Genomic DNA, 15,062 nt, shown 5'->3' on the forward strand with positions numbered 1-15,062 from the left:
CTTTCCCTTGGTCTCATTAGTTGAAATGTGGCAAGGAAAGTTTCAAAATCGGTGTCTGCGTAACGTTTGGGATTCGCTTCGTCAATGAGTTTTGATGACGGTCTCACCGTACTGTTGAAAGAAACGCTATGCAACCATGCCACGGATCTTCTAGGCTTAGAAGAATTCACCAAAACTCTATGTAGCACACTTTTGTATTTTCCGTTGCTAAAAATCTGACAACCATACAAGAAGAAAAATTAGCACCTTGAATCTAATCCACATGACTTTTTGACACATACATATAATGCTGTAGTGGATATGAAAGATATTTAACTCAAAATACAATTTAAATATTTTTTCTTCTCAAATTATCTTTTATATTTTTAAATATATTTGCACAAACAAATAATTATGCTTTAAACAAACAAATTAATCTTATGATGATTTTTTTTATATGAGGAAATTGCATTTACCTCCCTAAAAAACATCGATCTCCCTTATATTTATTAAAAAAATTGTACGTAATATTTATTTTTTTTTGTCACTCTTTCAACTTTATATGTCATTTATCAAATAAAAACTAGAATATACACTCTAATTGTGCTACTAAAAACATAATCATACATTTCAAAATTGCAAATATCAAATGTATATAGTCATACTTTTACAAATTAAAACAAAAACTATAATCGTGTCATATAATAAATGCCATAAATAAATGTAAGTGCGACAAAAAAAAAATATTTGATGCATATTTTTTAGTGAATATATAGTAGGTGAGTATTTTTTTAAAATTAAAGAAGATATTAATATCATTTAAGGTAACTTCAGATGAAGTAATTATGAATTCAAGTATAAGGTAAATTAACTATTTCTTGTTTATTTAGTAGCACATTTTGAATATGTGGGAAAATAATCAAAATTCGATATCTATAAAACACATTTTTTAGGAAGAGTCATGACAAATAAATGTGACTACACTTAAAAATTGATGATTAATTTTTATAGAATTACTCTAAATGATCAAAGTTGTAGAGATAGTAGATGTCTTATTAGTGAATCAAATACACTAATTAGACAATTTATCAAAATTAATCGTTGTCAATCAAGTTTTATACACACCGATCATATATCATACGTTTCTCTTGAATCCTTTTTATAAGAGGCATTTTAAAATTTTCTTTAGTCCTTAGTGTAAAAAACAAATTAAGTACAATTTTAAAGTATATTAGTTGTTGAATTTCCTTTTATAAACATGTATTTTAAATTAACAAAAAATTGTCATGCAAGTGGATGCATCAATGAATGATAAAAAATTATTAAGGTAGAAATTAAGGTAGTTGTTTTCTTTTATATATTTTGACTCATTTTAAGGTAGTTACTTGACGCATTCTTTGTGTTATATTTATTTTTCATTTTATATAAAATGGACCAAAGGGAGCATGTTGTTGCAATATTTATACTATGTTATAATATTATTTACAAACATAAAATGTTATAAAAACTAATATTGCTATATGAAAAGATAGTGAGAAATCAATTAATAAATATGTTTACGTCAAGGTGATCACCAACATTAACAATGAAAGCATTATTAATAGGATGAACTATGTGAACCATTTTCCTTGAAATTGGATTTGCAAACCTTCAACCTAATCTTGGAGGAGAAGTGTTAGGAATCCATAGTCAGAATGAGGGGGCATCCCTAAAGTTAGGTCTGGTTGAGGACATGGTGGGTAGAAATTAGCTGCCATAAGCTGGCTCCCATTTTCCAATTCTTGGAGAATATTGTCTTTTCCTTCTTTGTTGTTTTCAACTATACCTAAACTCTCTACGATGGCTTCCATTAACCTTAGAAATAAGTCTTTGGCTTCTTCTGCGTAGGTAGCCACCACTTTCCTACATAATTGTAATTGTTGCAAGAAAAATATAATTTTGTTCTCATGTCATCTTGGTTGTCCCCATTGCAACTTTGTTGGGAAACAGAGAGAAATTACAACAACAAAAAGACAGAATAGGTTAAACATATAATATAATTAAAACATGAAATAAATTATAACCGTCGCATTGATAAAAAAGAAATTTAAAGACTCTCACTTTTAATTTTCAACACAATATTAATTTTTTAAAGATTTAATTTATATATATCGATAATGTAAATTTTTTTATTTATCAGTTAATTAAAATTATAGAATTATTAAAAACTTTTGAACTTTATTATAATTACTTTAAAAATTATAACTATGAATAATTGTGATCCAAAAACAGTCTAAATTTTTTAACATCCATAGTAATTAAACTTTTTTAATAGTAATTTATTATTGTTTGATTATATACATCACTCACAAATTATTATTCTTCACATTACATTTATAATAAAAATGATATATTAATAATTAATAAGAATAATTTAATCAATTATTTTTTTTAATCAAATTACAATTTACTTTATTTTTTTATTATATTTTCTTAATCAATGTGAATTACTCAAAAGCAATATTATTGTGAAAAGAAGTTAGTACTACTCCTCCCTATTTATAAGACATTTGATTAATTTAGTTTATAATATGATAAATTGCTGATGTGGCAACTCATGTAAACATTATTTTTGAAATTTTTGGTAGTTTTAATTTTAAATAAAATAAAATTAAGAAATTTATAGGAATATCAATGTCTTCGTCTTCTCAACTTCATCGTATCTTTATATTAAAACCAAAAAAATAAAATAAAACCCCAATTCATATATAAAGGCAAGATTTTAAAAAAATAAAATTAATTCCCATCTCCCTCTCACACTATAGCACCCATTAGACCATCACCCTAATCTCCCACTAACCAACGACAAACTTGAAACTAATCAAGCTGAAGCCTCAACACTATACAACCACATCATTGATTCTAAACAACACAGCTCTATCATCAATAACCTAATCAACCGAATTGAACAAAATACATCATTTAATTTAATTTGATAAATAAACGAGGTGATGGATGTGATTGTGTGAGAGGGAGATGGGGACTATGTTTTATGGATTTACTCCTTTTGTGTGTGTTGTTTCTTTGATATTGAAAGCGTTAAGGAATTGAAAAGGTATGTTTCTTTGATTTTTTTGTTGTAAGTTAAGAGTTTATATTTGAATCGGATGTTTTTATTTTTTTTCTTTTGAATCTTGATATGAAGAAGATGATGAATAAAATTAATTTACTTTTATTTATTTATAAATATTAGGTAAGATCGAGAAAAAACTAATATTAAAAGTATTGGAATTCAACTCAATTTTTATGTAGCAATGTCTTTGTTCTCAGAATTAAGAGGAGTATAAACTTTTACCTTTTTAAATACATCATCAATCATCGATAATATTTTAGATAATTGTTAAATACCGATCAACGGTAAATTATTTATACAATTTGACCAAAAAGTTATTATACTAAACAAAAAACACAAAGACACCAATAAATTAGTACTAGGATTTACTATATGATATTATGATTATAAATATAATTGTTGTCCACGTATATATTGAATTGATTAATGATTAATTAAATATTGTTACACACCTAAAGTTCACGGGGGAATCAGGCCAATGAGGAAGAAAATCAGGCAAAGGATGGCAGAGGAGTTTCAAGAAGTCTCTCCAACAGAACACTCTGTCTTTTGTTTGACTGAAGTTTGTTCCATATCTAACTGCTGCTCTCATGTCAGCTGTCATGTACTTTCCTCTTTCCTCAAATGGTAGATCGAAAAATCTTCCACTCACATCCATCATGTTGTTCATTACATCTTCTGAGATCCCATGGTTTACCACCTTCATCAATCAAAACATAAATAAACTTTTAATTAATTATAAAGTCAACTCTAATACAAGCTTAACTTAAGTGTTTATCAAGTAGCCTATTCCCCAAATAGTTTTATAGCATAAATTTATATGCTTGTAATTTGTTTATATCTCTGCTATCTTATTCAATTTATTTTATGTTTTATGTAATTGCTTTTTAAAGCCGTCCCTAAAAATGTAATCTAGTAGCATACATCGAGACATTGAAGAAGTATTAAATAGACGTTTAAGGTTTTATTTTGTTAACAGATTATCTCTTTCTATCTATTTAACAAACTAACAACTATCATTTGCGCTAAAAAATATGTTTTCTATAATTCAATATTCGGTTATCCGACCTAAGAATAAAGAGAATTAGGATGGGGATACTAAACACTTTAGTCTTAGGCCAACCGAATATTAGTAGGGTCAACTTTGGTAGTTCCATTAGACAAACCTAAGTCCGTTATCTATATCATATCAATCATTAACAGGTACATGAATATTCAATTGAGACCACACACCTAAATTAGGGTTGGACGTTAGACAAATATAAAATATTCAATTCTAATGACATAAGCTATATAAATTAAAAGGTGGTGGAAAGACAAATTTTAACTCTTTATTCCAAATATTGAGTTACTTGTGACAAGGGCTTTTTCAACTTTAGAGATACCGGTGATAACGAACCCTTGTTTTTCCACATAACACATGACTCAACATGTCATATTTTTATAAGGTTTCATTAATTACAACTAAGTATATGGAATTCTTTTGCTAGATTGCTTACCTGGAAAAATCTGTACCGTTGACAAGCATTGGCCAATGCTTGAAGGACTTGGTGCCTATTTGGACCAATCAAATTAGAAAAATCAATGATGGGTAGCTCAAGGTTTTGTTTCGCAACATTTGGATCTTCCATATTCATACCAGGACGTTTAGAAGGAGGAAATATATACTTTTTAGGCACACTGTGAATACCATTATCAACTAGTAGCTTTACCAGTTTTTGATATTGATTTTCTGGTCTATCAACATCATCTTCACCTTTCAATTTCATCCGTTCACTAAATGTTACTGCCATTCCAGGAGACATACATATACTTCTGTAATTTATCCCGTATATATCAAATTAAACTAAGAACATGTACATATACACCAAAACAAATTAATGTATACGCTTAAGTTTATATATGTATATAATATGCATAACTAAATTGCATATATGTTGTGTTTGTGGAGTTATTTCAACACTACTAAAAAAATGAAATTAGCAAGAGAAATTTAGAGAAGAAAAACATAAAATTCCTCTTTAAATCCATTACTAAATTAGTGACGAAGAAATTAGAGAAAAAATTTCCTTTTATCTTTCTGACTAATTTTTTTTACATTTTTTAGTAGTGCAAAATGTGTTCTTGAATTGAGGAAATTGGAGAAATTAATTGTCATACCTGGGTTGATAAATATTCGTATATTGAAAATGTATGTTGGGGGACTAGGACATGAAATGGTGTGAAATAAAAATCGAAAGCTAAGATGGATGGTAAAATTGTGTTAATGTTGATGTATATATAGTGAAGAAAAGAGAAGTGTGGGGTAAGGTGGGGGTTGAAATAGTACCAAGTTTTGAAAAAACCAGCTTCAGGGGGGTGTGAGTATTGACTTGTTCTATTCTATAGTATATTCCAGCATTTACAATTCAGTTGACGATGTTTAGTCAGACCACGGGGGAAAGGATGGAGAAGGGTCGCGACAAATACACTATGCTCCCGAATTTATTAATTTGTTTATTCTGAACGGAAAATTATATTAAGAATTTAAATTAGGAGATTAGCTCCCTCAATATCCATACAAGTAAAATTATCTAAAAGAGAAAAGGATGACTTCATCAGAATTATATCAAAGTTTGCATAATGAGTTCCATGTTTCAGGAAGTCTGCAGATTTATAAGCTTCACGATCAATTGATATATTACTTCAATTTGCTCGCGATATGAGTGGATAAGAGCATTAATTTATACAAGAATTGGTTACAAATGCTAAATAGGAGTATAACCACCATGAATTATCTTAACAGCCACTTTAAAGTCAAATTCAATTATGATGTAGTGCAAGTTTAGTTGAAGAGCTACTTTAAAATCAAAGAGAATAGCCTCAACTTTAGTCATAAAATAATTCGATTTATCATATTTTATTGAATAAGATGTATTCAAACAAATATAACAAATATAAGTATATACAAATAAAAAAATACATAATATAAACAAGTATAGAAAAGATATTTAAATATGTTTAGAGGAGACAATTCATGTCTTTTTTAAGTTTAATTATAGATTTTGAGTTCAAACTAAAATAATGCAATAATATTTGATTTTTCTAAGAAGTTTTGTTGGGAGAGTTTTGCCAATCATATCATCTTATGGAGTTTGATGATTTCTATACCTAATTTATACTAAAACAATAAGTAGATACTCCAACCTTTGTACAAATAATTTAATCCATATTAATTAGGTGTTCATTTAAAAAGTTTTATGCATGAGAACAAGTTAATTATATTTGACCGTGTAGTAGTGGTTTCCTTTCAAATTGGAAAATTTAGGTTTCATCTTGTCCCCTTCCATGATTTTAACTTTTTGATTTTCATTTTTTTTCCATTATTTTAATATTTTTAAAAACTAATTTTTACATTTCAAAATTTATTAAACATGTTTTAAGTAATTAAAAACCATAAAAATATGATATGGCTTTTCAAATATACATGAGTTCATGTCCACATAATTTAACTTATTGCCACACTGTCAAAATTAAATGTTAAATTAAGAGGTGGACTAAATTTTTTAATTTTGAAAATAAAGAGTTAAAAATTGAGGATAAAATTAGAAGAGTCAAAATTATTAATTTACCATAATAAATAGACCAAAACTGTATTTAAACAAAAAAAACTTGCGACAGAATCTTAATGTGCATATAATATTAAATAAAAGTGTTTTAAAGGGTTAAATCAGAGTTTTTATATAGGTAAAAACTTTTTTTTATTCGTGTAATCTTAGTTTAGTTAAATAATCTGTATGAGAAAGGGTTAACATATTTAGATGATTAATTTGAGACATAAGATTAATTTAGTTTTTGAGAATGAGATGAGAATGTGTAAGAATGAAGTGATAAAGAGATTTATAATTCAATTTTCACCTCTTACATATTATATATATATATATATATATATATATATATATATTGTTATCGTTTAGATTTTAAAAAAATGAGACAATTGAAAATTTGATTAAAAAAAATTTAATTAAAAATTATACCAGTTAGGAGCTCTAATATTAACAAATGAATAATTAATATACTAATATATGTTGTATATAAAAAATTTGTTTAGGTGATGATGTCATTGGGATAAGTTAACACCAGCTCAGCAAATTTTTCTCGCTTGAATTAATATATAACGAAGAGTCGAAAACACAAGAGAAAGTTAGAAAGAACTAATACTTGACCTCAAACATCAAATACATGCACCAACCTGTTGCTTAAATATAAAATTTTATTATAAACAACAACATTGATTAAAGTCAAATGTGCTATCATCAAATTGCATGACACACAATTAGCAATGTCTATTGCAAAAAAACATTATCAAATTGCATGACTGACAATTAGTTATGTCTATTGCAAAAAAAAAATTTAAATTAAATTACACTAAATGTATTGTTGTTTTAATGTACTTGAATAATGTTTTAATTTATATAAATATTTATCGTTATATTATAAATTTATATCATATAAATTATTCATATAAAATTTTATAAAAATTTAAAATTATTTAATATATTATTAAAATACATCAACATTAATGGCTTATATATTTTTATTAAACGTTTATAATCTTGAGTCTCAATCATCAGTTAAATAATTTTATATATGTGCAAAATTTTATACAATTGACCTACCTATATAGTATAAACTTTTAATCTAATAATGTATTTTGTAAAATTACTTTTTATTTATTATAACGTAATTGATCTGTATAACATTAGTGTAATATCACATTAGAATAATTTTATCACTTTAAAAAAATAAAGTCAATGATTATTTTACATTTTCTCAAACAATAACGGAAAATACCTGTTGAGTAAATAAATAAAAAAAACGGAGTATAATGTGTCATTAATTAATTGCACAACTTCTCAGTTATTAATTAGAACCACTCGAAGGCATATAAAACTTGGTACTTCAAAGTTAAATCCTGGCATCTGATCACGTGAAGGCCATAGCTTGTGAGTATTTTTTTTTTCTTTCAGCAAACCATAGTTTATGAGTTGAAATCCTCTTTATTAATTATCAAAACAAATAGAGATTTTTTTTCTTCTTTTTTTACATACGATGGCCAAAGGCCCAAAAAGTGCAACAACAAAAAAAGTTAAAAAGTTAAACACACACCTTGAGACATTCAATCCTAAGAAATATCATCAACAAAGAGTATTTTGATTCAACAAAGAGTATTTTGATTTTAATATTAGAGGACTCTATAATTATAAGATTTGAAGAATCTAAAATAAGGCTAAAGTTTGCCAGCCAGTCAGCACTACAGTTTTCTTCACGTCAAGTATGGATAACTTGAGTATGCAAATCTCTTCGAAGTAAGTGTTGAATTCGCTAAAATAAAGGATGAATGTGTCCATTAATAATGCAATTATTAGTAACCATGTTGATGAAAATCTTTAGGTCACTTTATGTTGTTTTTTAGTTTTGAAAAACTATTTAAAAATAAATTATTTTACTGAAAATATTATTGGGTTGAGTCACGGATTAGATTGCTTTCTTTAAGACATTTTGTGGTACTGCCTAAAATGTGCAAGACTGACTATCAACCACGAAGTCCGCACGATACGGAGTTTTACTACAACGTAAAAATCTGTTCAAGAATTACACCCTAAATATAGCTAGAATGGTCACTCTAAAAATATGGTACTTGAAAGGAAAGTGGTAAGGACTACAACACAAAAAACTACTCTAAAAGGACAATGGTGTAATGACCACTCAAAATCGAAGGGACATAAAGAAAGAGGATAAGTGACTTGAAGTTCATCGAGCAAAAGAGGAATTAGAAAGAAAGTTGGGAATTGGATCCAACTTTGATGTACTTTTCACAATAGTTTAACACTATTTATATAGTGATGGAAGCACTCTCACATATGCAAACTATCAAATGTGAGACTTCAATATTTATAGAGTTGAAAATTACTCAATATATGATAGTTTTCTAATGTGGGACTTCAACAATATTTAGATTCACACACCAACATACTCTCTATATTCCAACAATCACCTACTTGAGTTAAAAAAATGTTTCTGAAGTAGCATCAAACGCTTCTATAAGATTGTGCATAAGCAGAGGTGTTTTCCAACTTGAACCTTTGCATATTAAGTAAGATTCATATTCAACAAGAGTGAATCGTAGTCTTAAAATCTATCTCTAATACCAAACCCACACAACCTTTTCATAGGGTGTATTCTCAAAAGTCTGTGCATTAATGACCCTGCACGTCTATCCTAGTATAGTAAACGCTCTAGGAATTCTGCCTCAAAATTCCATAGGAAACAGACCTTCTCTCACATTCACATAAATGAGTCTATCAAGAGTATTCTTGTAGCTATCGCTTCAGGAGTCCTTCTTCTCTAAATTATATTAGCATGTTCATCTCATATCACTATGTGACTTGTTATTACCTATTGAACCTAATTCTTAGGATCTATAGTCTTTTAGGTCGGGTTAGCATCATAAGTGACTCGTTGATCTATATGCAATAGTTATACCCTCTTAGATGTATTTAAGACTTTCTCTCTAGCTAATCCTTTCGTCAAAGGATCTGCCAAATTTTCATCAATGCGTACATGATCCACTATAACAACTCATTTAGAAAGTAATTATCTAACTGTGTTATACTTACAACGTATTTGTCGTCTCTTATTGATGTAATAACAATTCTCAATCTTTGCAATAGTTGCGATACTATCGCAGTAGATCAATACAACTAACATAGGTTTTTCTATAAAGGGATCTCAGCTAGCAAACATCTCAATCAACTCGCTTCTTCACTAGTGGACTGAACCAATATTGTTTGTTTCTTTGATTTCCAAGATACAACACCACCGACTATACTAAAAATATAGACACTGGTTGCTTTAAGGACAACATAAACTAAAAATATAGACACTGGTTGCTTTAAGGACACCACCAACTATACTAAAAATATAGACACTGGTTGCTTTAAGGACAATATAAACTAAAAGTTTTCCAATCAACATCACTATATTGTTCAAGGACAACAAGAAATATTTGATAATGTAATCTGATACTCATGGTCCTTTTAAGGTATCTCATGACTATTTCAAGAAAGCTAGCTTTTGTACCCCCTCAATTAATCTTATACCCCCTCAATTTGTCAAAAACCCAAAACTATCCTTAAAAATTTCATTCACTGAGTGTTAAAAAAATTTTACTTCAAAATCTCACCCCTCAACCAAATTTCTGGTAGTCAAATTTTTCCAATAAAATCTGGTACTCAAATATTCACTACCGGAAATTTCGTATTTTAAATTTCCGGTAGTATAATTATTTTATCAGAAATTTTGCCGGAAATTTTGCCACTAAATTTCCTGTAAACTATTTATAATACCGGAAATTTCTGCCATAAAATTTCCGATAGTTACATTTATCTTACCGAAAATTTCAATTTCTTGAAATATCTGGTAGTTATTCTACTTAACTAGAGATTATGTTATTTATTTTTTTATTTTCTTTTTGAAATAGAGATGAAATAACACAACCAGTATGTGATTTTTTTTTATGATAATAACAATAATAATAATAATAATAGAGTAAATTATATTAATAAAATAAAATAAATTAAATTGAACAAATAAAATACATTAAATTAAAAAAAAAACTACAAATTGAAAAAAAAATACATTAAATTCAAATTTTATTATTATTATTATTATTGTTTTTTATTTATTAAACCAAGAAAAAAATGGAGGAAGTTATTATAATAAAATTATAATAATGTGTCCAAAATACTATTAATAAAATAAAATATATTAAATTGAAAAAAAAATTACATCAAATGGTTGACTAAATGTGCCACTGCCGCAACAAATAAAGTGTCCCTCATCTTTTGCCGATAAAATAACAACATATTTTTCTAACAACTCCCTCCAATCTTTATTCCAATCTAATAAAAAACAAAATAATAATAATAATAATAATAATAATAATAATAAAATATTGTTAATGTAATTAAAAAATAATAATAAAATATTTAACAAAATATAAAAATTTAATAATATAATTTACTTTATTATTATTAATATAATTTTATTTAATTTATTAATAATATTTTGTTTTTTAAAATATTATAATTATTTTTGTTTTATTAAATAAACAATTTTGTAATTGTAAAAATGAGAAGAAAAAAAAGAGAAATTTCAACAAGGAATGAAATTTTCGGTGAACATTTCAGAAATTTCAAATTTCCGGAAGTTATAAATCAATGCCGGAAATTTCATTTTTGAAATTTCAGGGAGTACCACCCGAAAATTTGAAATTTTCCGTATTGAAAATCAATACCGGATATTTCAAATTTCCGAGTGGTACTCCCGAAAATTTTAAAAATGAAATTTTCGATATTGATTTATAACTACTGGAAATTTTATTCATCCTGAAATTTCCGATAAAACACAACTTGTGGGGTACGAGTAAACGTTTTCATTTTTACAGTTTTATTAAGGGTATTTTGGATAGTTCAAACATAAATTTTTTAAATGAGGGGTATAAGGTTAATTGAGGGGTACAAAAGACAATTTTCCTATTTCGATAGCGTGTCAATGCTCCTTACTAGGTCTACTGGTAAACCTGCACAATAGTCTCATGACGTAGACAATGTCGGGTATAGTAAAGTCAGTGGCATACCTGAGGTTACCAATGATGCTCGCATATTCAATTTATCTAATACCTTCACCAGTGTTTTTGAAAAGTTTCAACTTGGATCATATGGTGTGCAAGCCGGTTTACATTCAAAGTATTTGTATTTGTTTAAGATTTTTTCAACATAGTGAGACTGATCCAAAGAAATTCCATTTTCTGACTTAGTAATCTTGATTCCAAGGATTACACTCACTTCTCCGAGGTTTTTCATACCAAAGTTTTTACATAACAATGATTTCACAATATTTATAGCATGACTATTTGAACCAAATATGAGTAGGTCATCTACATAGAGACATATGATAGTGCAAATGCCCTTTTCAGATTTATAATAAATACATTTGTCATTTTCATTCACTTTAAACTCATTTGATATAATCAATTTATCAAACTTTTCATGTCATTGCTTAGGAGCTTGTTTAAGACCATACTGAGATTTGTCTAACTTACAGATCTTGTTTTCTTTTCCATGAATCACAAAACTTTCAGGTTGTTTTATATAAATTTCTTTTTCCAAGTCACCATTTAAAAAAGTAGTTTTGGCATCCATTTGGTGTACAACCAAGTTATGAATTGCAACAAGTCAAATGAGTACCCTAATGGATGTAATTCCAGTGATCAGTGAAAAAGTGTCGAATAAATCTATATGTTCTCTTTGTCTAAAACCTTTGGCTACAAGGAGAGCCTAGTATTTATTAATAGTTTCATCGTATTTTAGTTTCTTTTTCAATATTCATTTACAACCTATCGGTTTGCAACTAGGAGACAAGTATACTAAATGTTATGTCTTGTTAAACTTTAGAGAATCCATCTCATCGTTTATTACTTCTTGCAATAAATCTGCATCGAAAGATGACAAAGCTTCTTGAAGATTTAGAGGATCCTCTTCTAAGGTATAGGCCATATACTCGGGTCCATAATCTTTAGTAACTCTGGCTCTCTTACTTCTTTGAGGTTTTGTTTTGCCTTGTTTGTTGCTTTCAGTGCTCCTCATCACAAGAACAAGACTTGGTTTTCTGCCCCCCATTATTTCTCGATTTTAAAGGAAATGTATTTTCATAGAAGTCAACATCATTTCACTCTATGATCACTTTTGCATTTAGGTCATAAAACTTATGCGCTTTATTGTTTACTGCAGACCTAATGAATACACATTCATAACCTCTACTAGTGAGTTTAATTCACTTGGGATCAAGGATTGTGATTTTAGCTAAACAACCCCAAGTTAAAAAATAAGACAAGTTCAATTGTTTTTTCTTCAAAATCTCATAAGGAAATGTTTTGTTTTTAGATTTAGGAACTATGTTGAAAACATAGCAAACAATCAATATAATTTCCCTCCGCCAATGAGATGCAACATCAAAGTTCAACATAATAGCAACAACTATTTGAGTAAGAGTTCCATTCTTTCTTTTAGCTTTACCATTCATTTTAGGCAAATATGTCATGTATAATTCCATGCAATTTATAAATCTCATTAAACAAACTAGAATCATACTCGTTTTCTCTATCACTACAAAACCTCTTAATCTTTATGTTAAATTAATTTTCAATTTCAATTACAAAGATCCTAAACATGTCAAGTGTTTTAATTTTTTTTTCATAGATATATGAAAGCATAGCCAGAACAATCACCAATAAAATGATAAAATAGCATTTGTTAAAGTCTCATCAAGTTTACATATATCTTATTGTATTATATCTAAAGGTTCATATTATATAATTACTAATTTATGTAAACTCTTTGTTATTTTATCTTGACTATCAAAGTCACATGTTACCAAATTATTTAAAGATAACTTTGGAATTAAACCTAAGTTACTTAAGTTTAAAATCTCACGTTTGTTCACCTGATTGAGTCTAGTATTGTAAATATGAAAATCACCAACATATAAGCATAAGTAGACATTTTGTTAATTTCAACATTTAATTTAAACCTGTCATTAGTGACTTACCATTTACCAACAAAAATACCACTTTGAGAAATGATGTACATCTGCCCCTATAGATTGAGTAAACTGTTGAGACAAAATCTCAAATTAATGTTTTGATGATAATTAAACAAAGGTTAATTAAGACTTCTAATTATGATGTTAAGTGGTTTGGTATTTAACATGTGTATTTGAGTGTGTTAATCAAAGATAGGTACCTAGCATTACAAAGTAGGTCATATTAAAATAGAGAAAGATAATTCAAAGAAACGAAGAACGTTCTTGGTAGATTTCTAGAAAACGAAGAATGTTCTCCACATCTGTAAATTAACAAGAATGATCAGATTCTTAATAAAAAGATTAGATCCAGGAATTGAAATCCGTTCCAGAATTTCACCAGAAATATACAGGATCAATTCAATGCAAGAATCACTCCAAGATTCAAAGGCAAAAGACTATGCTTCACAATTTATAAAGCAATATCATTCTCCAAGTCCAGCAAGCTAAAGTACAAAGCTGACAGGCTAGAAATGACACTTATGGTGTACTTTCGAAACAGCTTGCACACGTGATTCAAGGCATGAGATCACTTCAGACAACTGTCAAGATCAGATTAAAAGTCAGCTCATCTCAAAGCAGAATCGAAGATCGTTCATGGTTTACAAGAACATTCATGCTTTAAGTAAGACCATTCTTGTTTTATGGCTGATCTAATCCACTCACTTACTCATGATAGTTGGACCATTCCCAACGACCAAATGAGTTTTCATAAGCCTTCTTGAAGCCTATAAATAAAGCCTCAAGATGAAGAACATATCAGAGCTTCAAGTGCAAAACAATACATCACTCATTCAATCATACTTGAATCCTCTTGAGCTTCTCAATCATTTCTAAATTGCAGTTTTGTTCTTAGTTTGATATTAGAATCACTTTCTATTGAGTTCCAAATTCTAGGATCTATTCTCAAACACGAGTTGAGCATACTCAGATTCTAACAATCTCAAAATCATCAATTTGTAACTCAAGACTATATTGTTTACATAACTTGAATAGTTTGTAAAAATTATTTTATGTTTAAAAGGTAATGTGTAAAAATCCTTTTTGAAAGATTGAAAGGTAACCTGTTGAAATCCTTTCTAGGTAGAAAGGTAGTACTTTGTAACAAATCAAGATTGAACTGTAAAATTTGTGTAAATACCAAGAAAGAGTGTAAAGTAACTTGTGGAAATCCATTCTAGGTAGAAAAGTAGTACTTTATAATAGATCAAGATTGATCCAAAAAAACTGTGTGAAAACCAAAAACGATCTTGCTTTGAGCACTTAGTGGAAAATCTCGCAATTGTGA

General features: G+C 28.0%; 1 protein-coding gene across 2 annotated transcripts; it reads right to left on the bottom strand.

Moving 5' to 3' along the window:
• Positions 1 to 1,427: 1,427 nt before the first annotated feature.
• On the bottom strand, positions 1,428 to 5,359 carry LOC101503515 (probable 2-oxoglutarate-dependent dioxygenase SLC1). Of its 2 annotated transcripts, none has more exons than XM_027333249.2 (4): positions 5,252 to 5,359; positions 4,591 to 4,906; positions 3,544 to 3,791; positions 1,428 to 1,881 (listed from the first exon to the last, which is right to left on the bottom strand). In XM_027333249.2, the coding sequence occupies exons 2-4, from the start codon at positions 4,894 to 4,896 to the stop codon at positions 1,635 to 1,637; spliced, it is 801 nt and encodes a 266-aa protein (XP_027189050.1). In that variant the 5' UTR covers positions 4,897 to 4,906; positions 5,252 to 5,359; the 3' UTR covers positions 1,428 to 1,634. The 2 variants fall into 2 exon arrangements, with proteins under 2 accessions (XP_027189050.1, XP_027189051.1); XM_027333250.2 differs by having other exon boundaries at positions 1,687 to 1,952.
• Positions 5,360 to 15,062: the final 9,703 nt, after the last annotated feature.

The sequence above is a fragment of the Cicer arietinum genome, chromosome 4 (genome assembly GCF_000331145.2).
Source record: "Cicer arietinum cultivar CDC Frontier isolate Library 1 chromosome 4, Cicar.CDCFrontier_v2.0, whole genome shotgun sequence".
Lineage (NCBI taxonomy): Eukaryota > Viridiplantae > Streptophyta > Magnoliopsida > Fabales > Fabaceae > Cicer > Cicer arietinum.

Coding starts and splice junctions, on each gene's coding strand:
- LOC101503515 (XM_027333249.2), bottom strand. CDS start 4,896: ATGTCTCCTGGAATGGCAGTAACATTTAGTGAACGGATGAAATTGAAA. Junction 3,792..4,590: donor AACGGTACAGATTTTTCCAG/GTAAGCAATCTA, acceptor TGATTGATGAAG/GTGGTAAACCATGGGATCTC. Junction 1,882..3,543: donor GATTCCCCCGTGAACTTTAG/GTGTGTAACAAT, acceptor ACAATTATGTAG/GAAAGTGGTGGCTACCTACG.